The sequence below is a fragment of the Leuciscus leuciscus genome, assembly GCF_965113295.1.
Source record: "Leuciscus leuciscus genome assembly, chromosome: 2".
In the NCBI taxonomy this organism is placed as follows: domain Eukaryota; kingdom Metazoa; phylum Chordata; class Actinopteri; order Cypriniformes; family Leuciscidae; genus Leuciscus; species Leuciscus leuciscus.
The window spans coordinates 6,406,867-6,426,412 of record NC_138726.1 but is presented as its reverse complement, the minus strand read 5'-3'; the positions used below and the strand labels follow the sequence as shown (position 1 = coordinate 6,426,412).

At 37.8% G+C, this 19,546-nt stretch overlaps 2 protein-coding genes and 1 long non-coding RNA gene across 3 annotated transcripts in view; 1 reads left to right on the top strand and 2 right to left on the bottom strand.

Annotated features, from left to right (window-relative positions):
* Positions 1-5,500, top strand: part of pkd1l2a (polycystic kidney disease 1 like 2a) — a 34,070-nt gene extending 28,570 nt beyond the window's left edge. The window contains exon 42 of the mRNA XM_082162086.1: positions 4,953-5,500. The gene's annotated coding sequence lies outside the window, so the exon portion shown is untranslated. The remainder of the gene's footprint in view (positions 1-4,952) is intronic.
* Positions 1-19,546, bottom strand: part of LOC309493024 — a 142,712-nt gene that overhangs the window by 48,838 nt on the left and 74,328 nt on the right. The gene's annotated exons all lie outside the window — the stretch shown is intronic.
* Positions 1,329-19,546, bottom strand: part of ipo7 (importin 7) — a 32,856-nt gene continuing 14,638 nt past the window's right edge. Inside the window, exons 5-25 of the mRNA XM_082162047.1 lie at positions 16,917-17,073; positions 16,721-16,810; positions 14,748-14,842; positions 14,462-14,546; positions 14,239-14,373; positions 13,465-13,564; positions 13,277-13,353; positions 12,093-12,209; positions 11,020-11,109; positions 10,749-10,914; positions 10,512-10,672; positions 8,953-9,081; positions 8,291-8,357; positions 8,082-8,207; positions 7,807-7,904; positions 7,438-7,533; positions 4,508-4,728; positions 4,216-4,424; positions 3,309-3,515; positions 3,014-3,130; positions 1,329-2,778 (exon numbers count right to left, since the gene is read on the bottom strand). Coding sequence (XP_082018173.1) covers positions 2,681-2,778; positions 3,014-3,130; positions 3,309-3,515; positions 4,216-4,424; positions 4,508-4,728; positions 7,438-7,533; positions 7,807-7,904; positions 8,082-8,207; positions 8,291-8,357; positions 8,953-9,081; positions 10,512-10,672; positions 10,749-10,914; positions 11,020-11,109; positions 12,093-12,209; positions 13,277-13,353; positions 13,465-13,564; positions 14,239-14,373; positions 14,462-14,546; positions 14,748-14,842; positions 16,721-16,810; positions 16,917-17,073 — 2,641 coding nt within the window. The 3' untranslated portion in view covers positions 1,329-2,680. The remainder of the gene's footprint in view (positions 2,779-3,013; positions 3,131-3,308; positions 3,516-4,215; positions 4,425-4,507; positions 4,729-7,437; positions 7,534-7,806; positions 7,905-8,081; positions 8,208-8,290; positions 8,358-8,952; positions 9,082-10,511; positions 10,673-10,748; positions 10,915-11,019; positions 11,110-12,092; positions 12,210-13,276; positions 13,354-13,464; positions 13,565-14,238; positions 14,374-14,461; positions 14,547-14,747; positions 14,843-16,720; positions 16,811-16,916; positions 17,074-19,546) is intronic.

The window sequence follows — 19,546 nt, the reverse complement described above, 5'->3', positions numbered from 1 at the left end:
GAGTGAATGGAGCACTTTTATGATAGCATCAAAATCACTATTTTTAAAACACTAAGAAGGCTTGACACAACATGAAACTGTGCTCGAAGTATCACCAGGGGCTCTACACATGAACTCCAGCATTGAGAACATTGTTTGTACACAGAGTTTACTAAAAAGAAAGATTTTGTACGACTCACTTTATCAGTTAGTGTTTCCGGTGGCTGGAATTTTGTCAGTCAAAAGTAGTCGATCTCCGAATGCAACGTAATGAACCGACTCCATATGAGGAAAAGTCATGAAATTGTAATTTGAATGAAAAGCATGATAACTTAGATTAAAAATTATCCATGAATTTATATGGAAACAAGCTTTAGGAGCTTTCCATCTTTACTCTCCTCATGTTACGTTGCATTCGGAGATCGACTACTTTTGACTGACAAAATTCCATCCACCGGAAACAATGATAAAGTGAGTCGTACAAAACCTTTCATTTTAGTAAACTCTGTGTACACAAAAAATGTAGTCAATGCTCAAGTTCATGTGTAGAGCCCCTGGTGATACTTCAAGCACAGTTTCATGTTGTGTCGAGCCTTCTTAGTGTTTTAAAAATAGCGATTTTGATGCCATCATAAAAGTGCCCCATTCACTCCCATTCAAAAGGCATTTTGACCTAAAACGAAAAGAGCCTATAGGTTCAATTTTGTCGAGAGTTACCCTTTAAAAAAAAACACCCCAGAACCTTTATTCAGTGTATCTGGCTTAAATTTCCACTCAAACAGAATCACTTTCCTAGTTTAGTGTTGCGGTTTACCATGTTACATTCAGATGATACTGTGTATTTTAGCTTCACTGATGCAAATTACACAATCTTATTTCAGTGTTTCATTAGAGAACTGACCAACACAGACACGTTTTAGAGAATTAAGAGGAAACAGATGGCCCTTGATGTCATAACATTAACAAATACATGAAAGCCACCGGTGGACTGATGGACAGTCTGCACTTCACTACAATAACTCATCTTACAGTTTTTCTCCACATTTGGGTCAAGTAATCTCGAGGCATCATATATGCAAAAGTTATCAAAGCTTTTTGAATAACCAACAAGTATCTTCATTCCTGATCCTAGAGATCAGTTGGAGTTTTGTTCTAACGGGCGGTGATTATATAATTTTTTTACTCATGTCAAATATCTCTGTATACTATACATACAGCAGTCCAACTTTATGTATAGAGCTGTGATTTTACATTTTATATATGTAATATATAAACACACACAATATTTCTTTACGAGAAAATTTCCAAAGTTTGCTCAGATCAGGAGTTTCAAAAAGCCGCCCCAGCTCTGCACATTTCGGACATCTACTTTTATTGGAAATCCCCAATCAAGTCATAATGTCCAGTAAGTTTGAAAACCGTTGGCTCAGATTGTGACAAAGTCAAACAACCTGAAATAGTTTTTTAATTAGGATCTTTTAGTGGTATTACCAAGACCGTGCTTTAGGAACTGGTGGACTTTATTGCTTTACGGAGGAAAAAAAAACAAAAAAACTTGTGTACCTTACATTGTGCATGGCACACAGATATATTCTCTATTGCTTCAGTCTATACCCAGATGAGACCCAATAATATTGCAAGACTACAGAATTACTAGTCAGTCAATCAATCACCCTGAAAGTGAAGAGAAACAACCAATAAGAAATTACTGGAGAAACGAACCGATTGTCAAATTTAAAGCTTTTTTTTTTTTTTTTTTTTTTTTTTTTTAATGTCGTGTATACTTGATGGTTCATCCATACATCAACCAAATGCTTGAGACCTCCTCAATTCATGCTCCAATTACTTAAATGACAGTGCTTGTAACAATATCATTATCCAGAACACCAAGTGCATTTTTTTGTTTGGAGCCTAAAACATCATTACAAGCAGCAAATGATTGCCACACACTATTACTGAAGCCCTCTGAACACCAACCATTATAGGAGAAGTCACCGTCCAGGTAACAATGTTCCAATTCTTAAATAGTTTTCAACTGAGTTAAAAAATTTGCAGTCTGATACAGAAGGCTAAGAGACCTGAACAATATGAAAGTGCTAGTCATTAATTTACAGAGATCAGGCATCACATAGTGCTATGACAAGTATCCAATATGCTACATTTGAATACACATTGACACCTTACAAATGCCTCTGGTTGTTTGACCAGGCAACTTAAAAATCAAGTGCCTTGGCTAGTTATGTACAATATGAGATTTTTTTTTTTTTTTTTGATGAAGAAAACTTTGACACACTACTGCCAGAGGTATAATCTTGAAAAGGCCCTTTGGCCCGTACAGTGACAATGAATTTGACGTTACGCCTCAATTTCAATTCTTTAGCCCCCCGTAGTATGTGTGTGTGTGGGAGCTGCCGTTATGGTATCTCTCTCCTAATTTTTGGATTCCATAAGACAACATTGTTCAGAGCTTTATTTTCCCCCCCACTTGCTTAGCGTTCAAGTTCTTGGTTTTGTTTTCCCGGGCATTGGCTGCATTTGGTTGCTTTCCCACATCTTCTGGTGCTGTTTAAATTTGATAGTCAGATTGAAGAGTGAGAGAAGAAGAACCAGTTCTGGAACCACTACTTCAGGGAGCAACACAAGTGTTTTCATTTCACTACATTCAGTCACAGTTAGAAAGGGGAAGGGGAAAAGAGAGGACTCAATTCATCCCAGGGGCGCTGCCACCAAAGTTGAAATTGGATGGCACCACGGGAACTGTGAACTTGTATCCTCCGTGCTTCTCGATCATCTTTGATTCTAAAAACAACCAGAAACAGAAGCAAAACAGGAGGGAAAATCAGCAAGCTGAGCAAATGGGTAACATTTTGGCAGTTATACTGAGTGTTTTGAGCTTTGACGAACATGTTTTGGGTCCAATATCTGGCAGAAAACAGTTAAAATGTAAATTTGGTATTTTTGGTTATTTTGTTATGTCAATAGGGGAACAAAAACTGCTGCGCAATCGATTACTCAAAACAGCTTTTTGCCTCACCATGTGCTGCTCGCCGCTGATCTGCAAGTGTTGCAATATCCTGAAGATGTTTTCTTTGTTCCTCATCGAGACACTGTGTGAGCGCCTGGTACCATGCGGGGTCACGGCCCTGGACATCTGAAGGAGAGAGAGCAGTCTGAGTAAAACGCTCTTTAAAAGTACAGAAGTCAACTTTTGAAGTGGATCAAAATGCGACAAGAACGGGGTTTGTTCAAAACTCATGTGATGATTTTGATCCACTTCAAAATGTTGACTACTGTAGTTTGTTCGTACACACTACAAGTGAAACTCGTACTCTGTATTATGGCTTTGAAGATCTGGTATTCATCAACAAGGTTGTCTTCATCATCCACCGAGGTCGTGTAACCCTCAAGAGCGGTCTCCTCTGCGTCGTCTTCCTCCCAGTCTTCATCGTCACCGTCCTCTCCTGCTTGTTTAGCTAGCATTTCAAGGTATTCCTGTCCTTCTTCATCTATGTCATCTTCATCACTGCCCAACTCCGCTGCACAAGTACACAACGAGTCACATGTCAGAACAACTATACATTCGAGTTCATTACATTGAGGAAATGCATCAATATATCAACTTGACATTAAATTTCCAGTGTGACCAATTTAACTGGATGTAATACAAGCTTGACTCCTTGTTTGATCGGACAGCCAACAATGATCAATTATGACATTTTACTCCAAATTGGATTTTATTATGAGGTCATATGACAATGTAGCATATTATACGAATACTTAAACTTTATAGACTATTATTCAGAAATTGTACTGATTTAACTGCACTGACACCATCAGATAAGAACAAAATGAACTGACTTTAGCTGAATGACACTTGTCTTCAGTAGAGCTACTTTACAGCTGAATCAAATTGGTTTCATAACTTACGAACTTTGCAACGTAAACACTGTTATTGAATTGAATCAACATTGAATCAAATTGAGCTGAATGCTGAATGTCAAATACAGCTAAAGTCTAAAGTTATTTTCCTTTTTATTACAGTGAAGCTGTTAGGAAACAATCTACTGTATAAAGAGCTACATAAATAATGACTAATGTTTGAAATGGTTGCATAATTAGTTTTACGGAGTAAAAGAAATGGTAGTATCTATTCTGAACAGATAACAGTACACTACATTTAATTGCAACTAATATGTAAAACCTTTAATTTAGAAGCCTTGGCAAAAGCTCATTTACCAGTCTCATCTTCCTCCTCTCCGCCCTCTTCATCGTCGTCCTCATCATTTTCGTGCTCGGCCCTGCAGGCGTAGGCCCTCTTCAGGCCGTTAAACAGGAGGATGGCTGCGGGAAGGAGCTGACCCGCGACCTGGTTAACAGCCTGTGGCCTCTGGTCCAGATCCATGAGCGCGCACAGTCCTAACACACACATCTTCCGATCGTGGAGCCTGCAAACAACAGCGATGGCATGTTACACTCTTGCCCTGAGAAACGCTTGTCACGGTAGACGTGACGGTATGAAAGCGCGTACCCGAGGAAGCAGTCGATGTCTTTGAGCCACTGGGAGATGAAGTGGTTGGTGATGGGCTCGGTGTTGTTGGGGAAGCGCAGATTCTCCAGTGTGTTGAGGAGAAGAGAAGGACTGTAATAGAGCGCAGCGATGGCCACCTGCAGACACATGGTCCTCAACTCACTGGTCTTCACTTCACGTGTCAGACGCTCCAAAGCGGTCGTTACAAACAAAGGCACCACCTGCAGGAATGGACACCGAGCTCATTAACTCTGGAAAGCCTGAATTCCGAATCTTTTGAAACGGAACAGTTGAAAGTTGAAACAAAATATTTAAAAAGTGTTTGATACATCAGGCCTTTATGCTCATATAGTAAGATATACAAGGTGAAACTCGAAAAATTTGAATATCGTGCAAAAGTTCATGTATTTCAGTAATTCAACTTAAAAGGTGAAACTAATATTAGACTAGTGTTGCTTTCGTCAACGAAAATTATGACGAAATATTGTCGTCAACGAACCGTTATCACCTGACGAAAACGAGACGAGACGTAAATGCTGACGATGACTAAAATACATGTATAATGCAATATCGTTGACGAATAAAAACGAGACTAAATGTGGTTTACGAAATAAAAACTATGCTAAAATGTCTCTTCATTTTGGTTGACCAAAACGAGACGAAATGTTATAACGTCACGACGAATGAGAGAGTTGTGCGTGAACCTATATTGTCGGCTTTAAATTCTGGTTTGCGATCTGGTCACCCGATTATCAGCGAATTTAACAATATTACTCCATTAGTTATTCTATTAAAATGTCTCATTGATATTTGACACATTCATAATCATTACTTTTGCCGGTTCTTTGTGACAGCTGTATGTTATTGGCAGCGTCACCCGCGGTTACATGAACGCGTCACCGCATCAGCACCAGAACATGGAGATTTTATTTTAGAGAATAATCGCACAACCTATTCGATATTCTATAATTAAATAAACTAATCGAATATCCAAAAATCTTCACTCACGTCTCACCCATTTTCTAAAAGGATTATAAACGTTTCTTCATTGGTTCGCTTTTAATTAGGCATATTATATTCGTATTCTTTACTGTGGTAAAGTAGAAAAACGCTGTAGGACAGATAGCCTACATTTGTACTTGCATGTCAAATAATTTTTTACACAGTTTGTGCTTGTTAGGCCTATATTAGACATAGATCATTAGACATTAGTCAAGTTTAGTTGTAAAATGCGTTTCACACGCGCGGGTGATTTTTAGTTTCACTTTCTCTGGCAGCGCAATCTCAAACATAGAACAAAATAAATATATAATTTCTAAATATTTCGCCCTTGTGGAGGATAAAATTCGCTCTTCAGACCAATTTACATCAAGTAGAAAACACGAAGATATCATAAAGAGATCGATGGTCTCTTTCCTGCTCGTGTCCCACATTCCTCTCAAAGCGCAGAGTGGTAGGCTATTTCACGCGTCTTTGTGTGGAAATATAAAACGAGTTTTTTTTTTTAAAATAACCCCCCAACCACCGCCGGTAGTTGGTCCATTACCACGGTGGTAAAAAAAAAAAAAACCTGCCACCATCACAGCCAAAGCTAAATATACTAAATATAATAAGATAACCTTGTTTGCAATTCTATATTGACTAGGGTAAATAGAATTGCATTACTAAAAAAAGAGACTAAAATACAATTTCCATTGACTAAAACGTCATCAGTTTTCGTCGACTAAAACTTGACTAGACTAAAAAGAGTATGAACGTGACTAAAACTAATAAAAACTAAAATGACAGCTTGACACAAAGACTAGACTAAAACTAAAATTAAAACAGGCCGCCAAAAACAACACTAATATAGACTCATTACATGCAAAGTGAGATATTTCAAGCCTTTATAAAAATTTCTGAGATTTAGAATTTGGTGTTTTCATAAGCTATAAGCCATATTCATCAAAATTATAACAATTAAAGGCTTGAAATATCTCACCTTTTAAGTTGAATTACTGAAATAAATTCACTTTTGCACAATATTCTAATTCTTCGAGATTCCCCTGTAGAAGACTTGAGGTCCAAACGGAGTAGATATATGCAATGTGATGGAACTGCTGATATTTATATGGCCAAAAAGAAAGATGAAATTCCTATAGCTTGTAAGATTTACACATCTGTATAACAGTATAGCAGATTCGTACATAAGTGCATATAAATATCAGTTGTCACTATCTATATCTCCCAAAAATAATATTTGAGCACTTCGTTTTATGATCAAGCTTTGTAGTTTTAAAACAATGCAATCCAATGATAATTGAGAAATGAACAAATAAACTCAAAAGCATGATGGATAATTTTTTACTCGCATTAGATAAAAAAATTTAAAAAAGATGTTATGGATAAGCAAGCAAGCTAAAGTTGCTTTAGTCTAGGAAGTGGACATTCTGAAATATTACACAAATATAATTCATTCTTATATTCACTGTATAAAAATCAGTAATGATTTCACAGCAAAAGGACACAAACCATGTTTTAACAATGAAACTAAAATCCATTTTACTTGCTAAAAAGCACAAACTCTCAATCATTAGACAGAAGGCATGTGGTGGATTGTGTGCAACAGGTTTGTCAGCAAAATTGATCATGATCATTTAGAGGCCTAAGAAATTTGCATATCATGGTCAGTATATTTTTCTTATAAAATTAAGGCCATAAGAAATGAGTAACAGTTCAGTGACAACATTACATTGATTTTATTTGTATTATAATAATAATTATTATTAATAATCACTTATTGTTGGAAGCAATTACTAAGTTGGAACTAAGTTTGTTAGCAATTTTAGCACAAACAATAAAAAAAAACTAATTCTCCACATCCCTGGTTTTCATACATCACTCTGCTAGAAAGACAGATCTAACGTGGACATAAAGATCGAGAAACACACCTGGTCAATACCACGACCTTTGCACTGTAGAATGACGACTTCCAAGAGCTTGGCCGCATGGCATTCTGGATCCTCCCCTGGGTCTCCAGACAAAATCTTATTGGGCACACACACACAGTTTAATTAACACAAAGTCAATCTGATGCATTTTCTTAAAATCAAGGGCTTTTTAGTTGCACTTTTAGTCCTGCTTTACATGCATGTTCTTACTATAATGCTAACACCCTGATGCTAACCCTAAACTTAATCCATATTAGGTACAAGTAGTTACCTTATATTGATCAGTGCTTTATTTGCACATACTGTGTTAAAACAAATTTGCAACTGACTTTAGATTTGGTTTGTACTAAAGTAGAGGGACTGCTGTACCTTTTTGCACATACTGTAGATTACTTCAAGGTATTTGGTGTCAGACAGGAGCGTGTCTGTGTCAACTGTGATGTAGTTATGGAGAAGTGGCATCATATCTGAAACAAAAAAGGTACATGAAGCATTTCCCTTGAATTTTTTATATCTATGAGTTAAAGTAAACAACCGTCACACATTTCTCAACCAACAGAGATCTGTGTAATCTCCCTGACGTTCTGTTTACGGTTTAAGGAGGAAGTTCATCGAGTGAACATGCAAAGTAAACGCTTGTTTACCTGTGAAATAGTCAAATCCGTCTTGTTGGAAGACCTCATAGACCAGAGGGAGGAGCTGCCACATCTGAGGAGAAACCTGCTGACACGTCAGACTGTGGGCCAGGGACAGGATCTCCTCGTAGAACTCTGGGAACATTAACCAGAAACAATGAACACACAACCACAAGGCACGCAAAACAGGCTTTCCCACTAGTGTGTGTGAAACTCACCCAGGACGTGCTGCTGCAGGACTGTGCCGATCACCTGCAGACAGATGCCCTCTAACTGCTGGGTAATCTGAAATCAGCCAATCAGCAGTGTGTTAACAAACAGTGGCGTCTCTGTGCTCAGAATGATATTTGTGTAATAACTAAATAGTGCGTGCGTCAACTGTCCAGTCAAAAGAATCGTAGGACAATGGCATATTAACCCTTTCCCCGCCATTGAAGATATGGAGATATGTCTTATATTTTCACACAATCTCCAAATTAACGTGAAAATGTTTAAATACTTTTTAAAAAAGCATTTAAAATATAATGTACAAGTAAAACACAGATTCTCAACAATTTATATACTGTAGATCTAAAGCTCTACAAGGAAGTGTAACTGTGCCATCTCTCCCTAATTTCCACATGGTTCCTCTTCCATAAATAAATGACATTCATACATTTTTAAACATGCATTCAAGTTCAAGTTCAAATTCATATTAAAAGGATTAGCATGAAATTGTACACAGTGAAAGCATTTGCTATATAAATATAAAATGCAGATAGATTTCCACAAGGCTATTTAAAGACAGTTCTGCCATGGAGTTTGTGGGGGCGGCTGGAAGTAATTCTACAGCCCAGAGAGACGGGAGGAACTTCTGCCGCCCATGTTTCTATTTTCTCACCTCTTTATGGTCCTCCACTACACTCAGCAGTGTGTCAATGGTGTTGAGGATGCCCATGGCGGTCACTGCTTTATCATCACCTCCTTCCTCATCAGGCCCCGTCTGGATCACTTGGTTAAAGGTCATGGCCTGAGGAGAGAGGAATCAAGCTTGAAGGTTTACTCCGAGAAGATTTTCGCAAATTGTTTGTGTGTGTATGTACATGTATTTGTTTTTTTCATACACATTAGCTTATCGATGGTTAACCGGTTAACATTTACAACACTGTGCAAGCGGTGTAAAAATATGGGTTGATCTCCATATTGGTCTAAAGAAAAACAGCAGATAATGAAAATGCAAATTCAGTCTGACAGTAGATGGCTCTTATGGAACAGCAGTAATATATCAGTTTATATCAGTTAAACAAAGCAGCGCTGCACTTAAAAATACTACTTTATTAGGCATTATATGGAGATCCAAGACAGTCGGTTTTCTTCAGATATACATTCATAACTCAGAAAACACGAGCATGTAGAACGCGCAACAGCAATGTGTTTTTACTTTCAAACATGCAGCATTTATGTTTCATTAAACAAATCACCTTTTGAAATGTAATAACCACATTTAAGCCATAACACAATTCCTGCTTTTCAGTCCTCAAATTTAAGACCTCTTGAAGTTATAACTAATACTTTCTTATACCATTTAATATACAGTAGTCAACATTTGAAGTGGATCAACGTTATACATGAATTTTGAACAATACCCATTCTTGTCTTAACTTTTTTGATCCACTTCAAATGTTGACTACTGTATTTAATACTTTTAATGGACTTAAATTTGATTTAAAGGAACACTCCACCGTTTTTTGAAATAGGGCTTATTCACCTTCTTTCCCACATTTAGATAGTTGGGCAAATGCATTTTTGTCTCAGTGCATGCATTGTTTTAGTTTGACAGGGTCGGCGTGAGCTTAGCATAATGAATGGAATCCTTTGTTGCCAGCTAGCATGTCCTGAATAAAAGTGATAAAAAAAAAAAAAACACCTAAATTACTTCTTGTGGCCTGCGTATTCACAACAAGTACAAATAGCGATGCAGATTAACACTAGGCGATTTCCTAGGCAGCTATTGACTTATATATTAAGGACTATATTAGGGGGAAGCACAGGCGAAGCACTGCTACTTGGGCGTGATATCTCTGCGCCCAAGTAGCAGTGCTTCGCCTGTGCTTCCCCCTAATATAAAGTCAAAATCTGCATAGGAAATCGCCTAGTGTTAATCTGCATCGCTATTTGTACTCGTTGTGAATACGCAGGCCACAAGAAGTAATTAGGTGGGGTTTTTTTTTTTTTATATATCAATTTTACTCAGGACATGCTAGCTGGCAACAAAGGATTCCATTCATTATGCTAAGCTAAGCTAGCGCCAACCCTGTCAAACTAAAACAATGCATGCACTGAGACAAAAATGCATTTGCCCACCTATCTAAATGTAGGAAAGAAGGTGAATAAGCCCCATTTCAAAAAACGGTGGAGTGTTCCTTTAAGGCTTTCATGGACTCATAAAAGAGTTCTTACCAAATGCTGGGTCATCTCTACAGCGATCGGGGTGACCTCCTCACTGTACTCGCAGATCATCTTCTGGATCACGTTGGTAAGATCGTCGTTCTCGGTCTCGCGCACGATTTGGAGGAGTGCCTGCATCACGGGCCGAATGTGCGGGGTGATGTAATCTTTGGCTGATGGGGAAAAACAAACAATTAAAGCCATCTCAAATAAATGCAAGATGGAGGGAGGACACAGAAAAATCTTCACCTTTCTCCTGATTGCTGATGAGGACCTGGAGGGCGATGGCCGCCTCCACTTTCACAGGCATCTCGTTGTCGTTGATCAGACACAGGCGGGTGAGCTCGAGGGCTGTCTGCAAGTTCTGGTCACTCTTGAACTTGACCTCGCAGAAGTAATGAAGCACCCAGCAGGCCTAGAGGCAGAATTACCATGAAGTAAGACAAGTCGACAGAGTTTGCACCACTCAAGATTGAATTATTCTTTAATAGCGCAAGACTGCAATGAGCACATCTCTCACCCTGGCTCTCATGTAACCCAGCTCACTGCGGAACAGAGGAAAGACATGATTCTGCAACATGAACTCCATCTGGTCTTTGTAGATCTTCCTCTGATTGAAAAAAATAAAAATCATCAGTACAACTACCCAAGAAGCTGCTGCGTTGGTTACTCTAGGCTGGATTGAAAATGATTTGCATTAAATCTTTCAAATTTAAAACATTCAAGCGATTTTTAACCATCGCAAACACCAAATCGAGTTCTTTTTGGCATCTGTGAGCATGAGTGGACACACAAAATCGAGTATCCTAATAAACACAGTTGGTTATGTCTTGTGTGAAGGTAAACTGCTGAGAAAGAAAACGTGTATCAGTATATTGGATCTGTGCATTCGGCCTTAAAATTACAGCAAAAACATTTACATTTAGTCATTTAGCAGACGCTTTTGTCCAAAGCGACTTACAAATTGGGACTAAATTAAGCAAGTCATCGTGAAGAGGCAAAAAACAACGCAAGAAGTGCTCAAAATACGAAGTTCAGGCATTATTCAGAGTAGCATAAGCCCGATAAGCGAGACCTGCTGCTGTTTGTGCCAATGGTAATCAAACAACAAAAAGACAGATAATCACTCACTGCTCTTAACTGAATAACTTTTGTAGCTTTAACAGAGATTAATCTATATTTAATTTATACAGAGAAGACTATACAGCGTTGGCCAGTGTATATTTGAGTATTCAGTTACTGCACCTGACAACTGTTAGACCCACATGAACAAATTAAAGCACTGCATTTGTTCTATTGTACTTGTTTGTTATTTACTTCATATTTTACTTATTGTACTTCATATTAGTTAGGCCTGAATATTTTGTTGTGGTTTTGAAATTGGAAAACGAGAATTTAGAAATTTCACTGATATCTAAAATGTTTGTGTCATAAGCTTATTAGAATACAAGGTCAGAAATAATGAAAATAATCTTTATACATTTTTTGGGGGGAGGGGCAAGATAAAATGTAGGCAGGGCATGACAATTTAACCACTGGCCCAACCAGGAGAATTTAAATAAATAAAATCCCTGAACTGTAATGCAAAATCACCTTGAGAAGAATCTCAGCCAGCGAGCCGATCATATGGAGAGCGCCGTCTTTTTTCCTGGGGTCAGAGGCGGGTTCAGTGAGGATCTGATAACAGAAGCCCATGGACTTCTGCAGCACCTGTTATACAATGAGAAGGTTAACATGTGTTTGAAAACGTTTCACGATTCATGTCATGTGTAGGTTTTGTAGGAGAATATGGAGGCTGGCCAGTGGTAGAGTCGTTTAGACGTCACTGGGCCAGTACTATGATCTCCAGTGGCTCTGTGGCTGTGAGTGTGGCGTGAGAACCGTCCCACAGCCTGTAAGACACAGACCGGAGACGGCACTAAACGTAGACGGACACTACGCACACCGTCCACTAACAGCCAATGGCTGACACTTTCAGAACACAGGCTGAACTCAAACTCACAACATAAACACAATAACCATATATGAGTGTATATGTACGTTATGTACGATAATTGGCGCAGTCCGCTTTATTAGCGTTTCTTCTTTGCGCTGCTTGAGCTTGAATGCTTTTGTTTTTAATATTTTTTTGTTTGCACACGGTTTACTGTTTTTAACTAAAATACAACCTTAAGACATAACGTAAGCTTGTTGTGTATATTGCCTAATCATAAGCTTGTTCAGAAATCGTGACAAAAACTTGATGAATATACAAAAATAACTTTCTAGTTAAACAATTTAAATAAACTAATACTTGAATATTTGTTTTTATAAGCCAAAATATTCTAATACAATATTTTTGAAAAATGCCCATCTTACTGAAAACACTTGTCAAGTTGCCAGGCATGACTGATGTATTTCTGCCCAATTAGAGAATGAAGAGACAATATTCTTTGTCTATTGTAATATAGTATTTATAATAATCTGTCAATAGAGGCCACTGTATAACTATTGTCTACAGACGACTGAGCTTGAACCATGATAAATGCTGTTTGCAGCTATATTAAAACAATCACATTACAAAGAAAGGAAAGCGCTTCCTTTGAATAAGAGAGACAGCTCTTTGAGATTGCGAACGAGCTCTTTCCACCCGGCGTCTGAAGCATCTAAAGTTCTGTTGGAGCAGCAGGGCGCTGATTGGATACATGAGTGTTGGCAGTAACATATACACAGAATTCAGCCAAACACAAATCACGTCATAGGCCTCATCATGCCAGATGGCGCTTCCAAACACCCACCTCCTTCCTTTTGTTGCAAGCGGTGAAGAGAAGCGTCTGAGCTGCAGTAGTTGGGGAGATGAAGTCTTCAAAGACATCTAAGAGGAAGCAGAGAGAGAGAGTGAAAGCATGAGCAGAACGATCTGGTTTTGGTTTTCTACTGTGCAAGAATCTTTTGGTGGTTCAGATAAATATGGTGTTGCTCTAACCAAATTTCATGCGGATGTACTCGTACGGGTCTTCCTGCCAGAGCTCTTCATCACTGTCTGTGTAACACATGAGGGGGAACACCACATCCTGAATGATTCCCTGAAACCACACACACACACAACAAGAACTTGCATAAGGTGTATGACATGAGGCAGTGGTTAATGAGGTTAACACGCTTGCAGTAAAAATCACTGCAACACAGTCACTCATGGCTTATTACTAGCAAAACAGTAAAAAAAGGAGATATTATTAAATAATGATGTCACGATGATTTAGTTAGTATCTTTAATTTAGCTTGTTAACTTGTGACAGAAATCTCATTCTGAATCATTTCTGCAAATCATTTACAATGAATCAATCCAAAATACTGATTCATCCCTCAGAAGTTCACTGTGGTGTTTTGCTTTGCTTTGCTAAACATGTTAGTTTATTAATTGCTATATTGCTCAATTACAAAAAGAAATAAAATATTTTTGATAAAAAAAAAAAGAAACCGTAACATTTTAAAACTACATTTTTTTACTGTAGTCATTTGGCAACACTGGCTTTTTGGTCAGCGTGAAATGTAAATTAACCATATTTAATTCATAAATGCATGTTATTGATCTTATTGTGAAAGATTAACTTTTAGGACATTCAAGAAAATATATAAATATTGACATTCACATTGATTATCGTCCAAACCTAGGTTCTAATTTGCCTAATATTTCCTAAGAATTTCAAACCCTTAGTCAAACAAACGCTCTGCATCATGCAAAACCACATGTACAAACCTGAATGTGTGGCTTTAGGTTCTTCCAGGTGACGGCGTGTGCGATTCCCTGGTTGATGTAATTCAGTGTCTGCTGCAAAACTCTAGGAGCCACATATTGCTTTTCCTTATACTGATACAACACCTTCAACAGTACCTATCAGAAACAGAGTCAAAGTTCATCAGTTATCAGCACATGTCATGTCAACAACCCACTGAACGATCTTATGACGTCTCCTGTTTACCTGCTGTGCAGCCACGGCATAACCCTTGAGGAAAAGCTCTGCAAACTCTGTGTACTCTTTGGTTGTGTTGCCAGGGCTGCCATACCTTTGGGGCAAAAAAAAACAAACAAAAAAACATACATGAAAATCCAGTAACGGTTTCAAACACACAAGACCTGCGGCTGAAAATAACTAATCGAGTGTTTCCAACTGCTCAGCGTGGGCTGAAATTCAAATGGACCATGAGTCATCTGCGAAAGCTTTATATGTAGCGCTCTTGGGAGGAAGTGATGTTACGTTACTGTACCTCTCGAAGAGCCGGGCGAGGATGTGAAGCGCCCACTTCTTGCACTTCCACCAGGGCTGTTCGGGCCTCTCGTCTTCATCCACCTGAAGGGTCTCCTGCAAAGCCACACAGAAGCACTTTAGAAGATCACGCGTCAAAACTGAACACTGCATACCATTAAAAAGTATGTGAAATTGAATAACATTTGAAGTAGATCACAACCTTTCATCAAAGTTATACATGAATTTTGAACAATACCCGTTCTTGTCTTAGGACAACTTTGATGAACTTTTTTTTGATCCACTTCAAATGTTGACTACTGTAGTAGTATGTAGAACATCGATTTGAGATCTTTAGGTAGAGTTTATAGGCTTTTGTAGGAGAATATGGAGGCTGGCCAGTGGTAGAGTCGTTTAGACGTCACTGGGCCAGTACTATGATCTCCAGTGGCTCTGTGGCTGTGAGTGTGGTGTGAGAACCGTCCCACAGCCTGTAAGACACAGACCGGAGACGGCACTAAACGTAGACGGACACTACGCACACCGTCCACTAACAGCCAGACAATGACACTTTCAGAATGTTAAGGGTGCGTTTGCACGACACCGATGTACTAAACACTGTATTTCTTCCTTCGCGTTTCTCGAGTACAGACGACAACGGTCAAAATGATCGTGAAAGGGGATCATTTTGAAAAGTCTGTATTATGAATGCCAGGCCAGTAGTTGGCGATGTCACATTGTAAAGATACTACGCGCCTACAGACTGAACACGTAATACGCATGCGTCAGAAGTCACTGTTTTCAAAAATCCGCATTTTAGTGGGTTTACACTGGTTTCAAAGAGCAAGTTTTTAAAAATGATACTGTTATCGCCTCAGTTTCAAAAGTTCACGTTTCCAAAACGCCATTGGAAATGAATGGCAAAAACGCATAAAAGTCTTCCTTTTTTAGTTGAAAACTATGGTGTAAACAGTCCCTAAAACCGACCTTTCCGTGACACTAAACACCCATGTGAGTCCAAACACAACTGGCAAATTGTGATTAATAAATTCATTTCGGTGCATCACTACAGAAATCAAAATTAAAGTTCTCATTTAGCTTAAAAAAAAATAAAAAAAATAAAAAAATCAATGAACTAATTAAATGTATATAATAATTAACACTCAAAAACAGTGTTCTATGTAAACTGCACAAAGCAGTTTTTATATAAACTTAATGACAATAATTGTGTCTACATGCATACATAAGATTTTAACAGCGGCTGCAATAAAAACTTGTTTTCCCAACATTAAAACATACTTTAAGTAAAAATGTAATAGTGCATCTTTAGCAAAATGCTCTTTACAAAAAAAATTCTAGCTGACCAACAAGCAATGGACATTGAAAGGCTAAATTTTATTTCCTAAGGTAAATGTGACATTTTACTGATGTCTTTTTATGTTTATTTCAGTATACCTTATCTGGTGTTCATAAATGTTTATTTTGCTCTATAACTAATAGAAAAGAAGAAGAGATGATGAGTTAACGTGTGCGCTTCTCTTGAACAGAGGCGGCTACAGCGATCTGTCACACTACATTATAGTGTGTCAAAACACATTTACCCTTTGAAACCCATTATAAAATTGTTACTTCTGACATGAAACAACCTGAGCTTTTGAATTGTCAAAGCACAAAAAAACGCTACAAATGATGTTCAGTGAAGTTTTTGTTCGGGCATCAACTGAAAATCTCCAAGATGTCCGTTCATCAAAATTAAGATCAAATAAAAGTAAGAAATCAATACACAGTTGATCCTAGCTTATCCACGATGTGTGCACAAAACAGATGCCAAAAATGCACCATTGGAGAGGCGCTAATCAAACACTGTCTCCAAAACGGTTTAGACCAAAACTGAAAATGAATGTGTTACAAAACAAATGTGTTCATTTGTAAAAAATAAATAAAAAAACAACAACGAAAAATGACAAATTCTGATAACCAGAAGCACATCCTTACTGGAGGAACATCTCTGTCCACGACGGTCTTCAGGATCTCCATCCACTCAGTCAGAATCTGGCGATTGATCAGCTCCAGAGGGAGGTTGTACTGTAAAAACACCGATCAATTAATGCGAGACCCAAACAAAACAAACAAAAAAAGCTTCTTTCTGGATAAGCGGTGATCTCCTTTATTACAGAAGTGACGGCAGTACCTGGAAGAGCGCGTAAAGGATCTTAAAAATCTGCTTCTGAACCAGCGCAGACTCGCCGGAGGGGTCCGGCAGCAACTGTATGAACCGGTCCTTCAGCATTGGCATGAAGATCTGCATGGCAGCGACCAGCGGCTGGCGCTCCTCAGGCTTCTTATACCTTACAAAAAAAGAAAAAATACAGACTTGCATCAGGACAACTGGTGGTAGTGCCGTAAAGCTCACACTGACTGCCCAAATCCACTTTTTTTGGTATACCAGTCAATATAGTTTAGTTGTTTAAACTTAAGAAACAGACATACACACACACTCAAATAAATCAAATGTGGTTCGAAATCTGATTTGTTTGACAATGTTGTCTTAAAAAAAAAAAATCCAGTCATGCAATTTAACTACAGCTAGTACAGCTACATGTTTGTTGAGATAGTTTCAGTTATTCATAGAATAATATTTAAAAGGTGTTAATTGACCCTTCGCTTATTATTATTATTTATTATAATCCGCTTTCCGCCATTTTTGTCCGCCAAATCAGTCATGAGTTAGTAGATCAATTAGGGCTGGGCGATAAAACGATAACGATATGTATCGCGATAGACACGTAATCAATATCAATAAAAAATGCGTTCGATAAAACGTTCGATAATTATTTATTTATTTTTTTCGTTGGAAGAAACCAGCAAAGCAAGTTTGATTGCATGAACAAAGGCACTCACTCTCTAGTAACTAGATAAAACAGAAAAAGTCAGCTCGCCTGACTTAAAGTCTGACCGTAGTCAGACCAATGTCGTCTGCAGATTATGCAAGACCGTCGTCAGTTTTTCTGTTATTCGCGTGCTTATGCGCTGTTCTAGCTAGTTTCTCAGCGCATACATGTGAAGCTCACATGCACTAAAAGCCTGTCTACCAGCGCCTGAATACTAAGTTATCTTTCGAGTCTTATTTTGCTAATACTGTTATACACACAAGGTTTACATAAACTAGTCGGATATGTCTAAAGTGAAAGCAAACTTGAGAAAATTGAGAGAAAATCTGCTTGTCAAATGCGTGTATAATAGACGCGTCGCGCGCAGCTCTTAAAGAGACAGTAGTAATAGTAAACACGCTGCCGCTTGTCCTTAAAGGGATAGTTCACCCAAAAATAAAAATTATCTCATTATTTACGCACTCTAATGTTGTTCCAAACCTGTATTAATTGCCTTCTAATATTTTCTAATATTAATATTTTGAAGAATGTGGGTATCCAAACAGTAGCTGGTCCCCATTGACTTCCATAGGAGGAAAAATATACTATGGAAGTCACTGGGGTACATCAACTGTTTGGTTACCCACATTCTTCCAAATAACTTTTATTTTCAACAGAAGAAAGAAACTTATTCGAGTTTAAAACAACGTGAGAGAGTAAATTATGAAAATTAGAATTTTTAGGAGAACTATCCCTTTAATGTTAATAAAACAACAAAATGTAAAGAGAAAATCACTCACTGCTCTTGACTAATAACTTTATTAATAGCTTTAATAAGTATCAATGTATAATTTGTAGAAAATAGAAAGAAATAGATTTATATAATTTATAGAAAGAAATCGTAATATTATATTTTTGCCATATCGCCCACCCCTTTATAAAGCATTTCTTACGTATTCTTTAATTTTGCACCTTAATGTTAAGAGATAATTGTTAAGTGTTCATTGTGATTTTAGACTTTTGAGTTTTCCATGGTCGTGTTGACATTTCTGCCTTTTTAACTGATGGGATTATAATCAGAGGTAGGTTAAATTTAAAATAAAAAATCTTTAAATGTAATATATTTGTCTCCTGGACTGGTCCTTATTTTAAATATGTTATAAAAAAAATTCAATAATTATCGATATCGACCGATATGAAACACTTATATCGTGATACAGTTTTCAGCCATATCGCCCAGCCCTAAGATCAATGTTGGAGGATTGAACTTGAAAAACGGTGTACTGACGTCTTTCCGCGTTTAAAACAACATTCCTTCTGATGTTCATTCATGTTTATTTGATGCTATAAATGAACTAGAAGGAAGAGATGATCGGTTCACGAGCAGCTTTAACTGAGGCTCTACAGCGATCTGTCAGACACATTAAAGAGCCACAAAACGGTATTTATTGTTTACATTTTTTTTTTTTTATGACAAAATTTGAAAGTTGAGACTTTGTTTCATATCAAACGTAGCCTGGTCTGTCCTGTCTGTCAGAGCGTTGTCAGTGTCCTCTCTGCTCCGCAATGTATGTTTCACTGCATGAGAACATGTGCGGTGTGAGAGCGGCGTGGCTTGTTGGACATAGCAACAGTAACTAAAGGGGGCGGGTCTTTGCGAACGGTCAATTGTACATTGCAAAGGATTCACTTTATCAATCATTTGTGACAATTATCTAATGAACAAAGCAAACAAATGTCCAGCAAATCACCATAGTCGCAAGAACGCAGTTATTTCTTACCAAATTTCATAACTGTGACAGCACTAGCTACAGGCACAATTAAGTAAATAAAGTGTGTGCAAAGTATCATGTAAATGCCTTCAATTATTTTATCAGGAAAATGTTAAAACAGTTTAGGCTAAAACCATTTAGAAGACTTTTTTTGCAGTATTAGCTTATTCAGGTGTCAA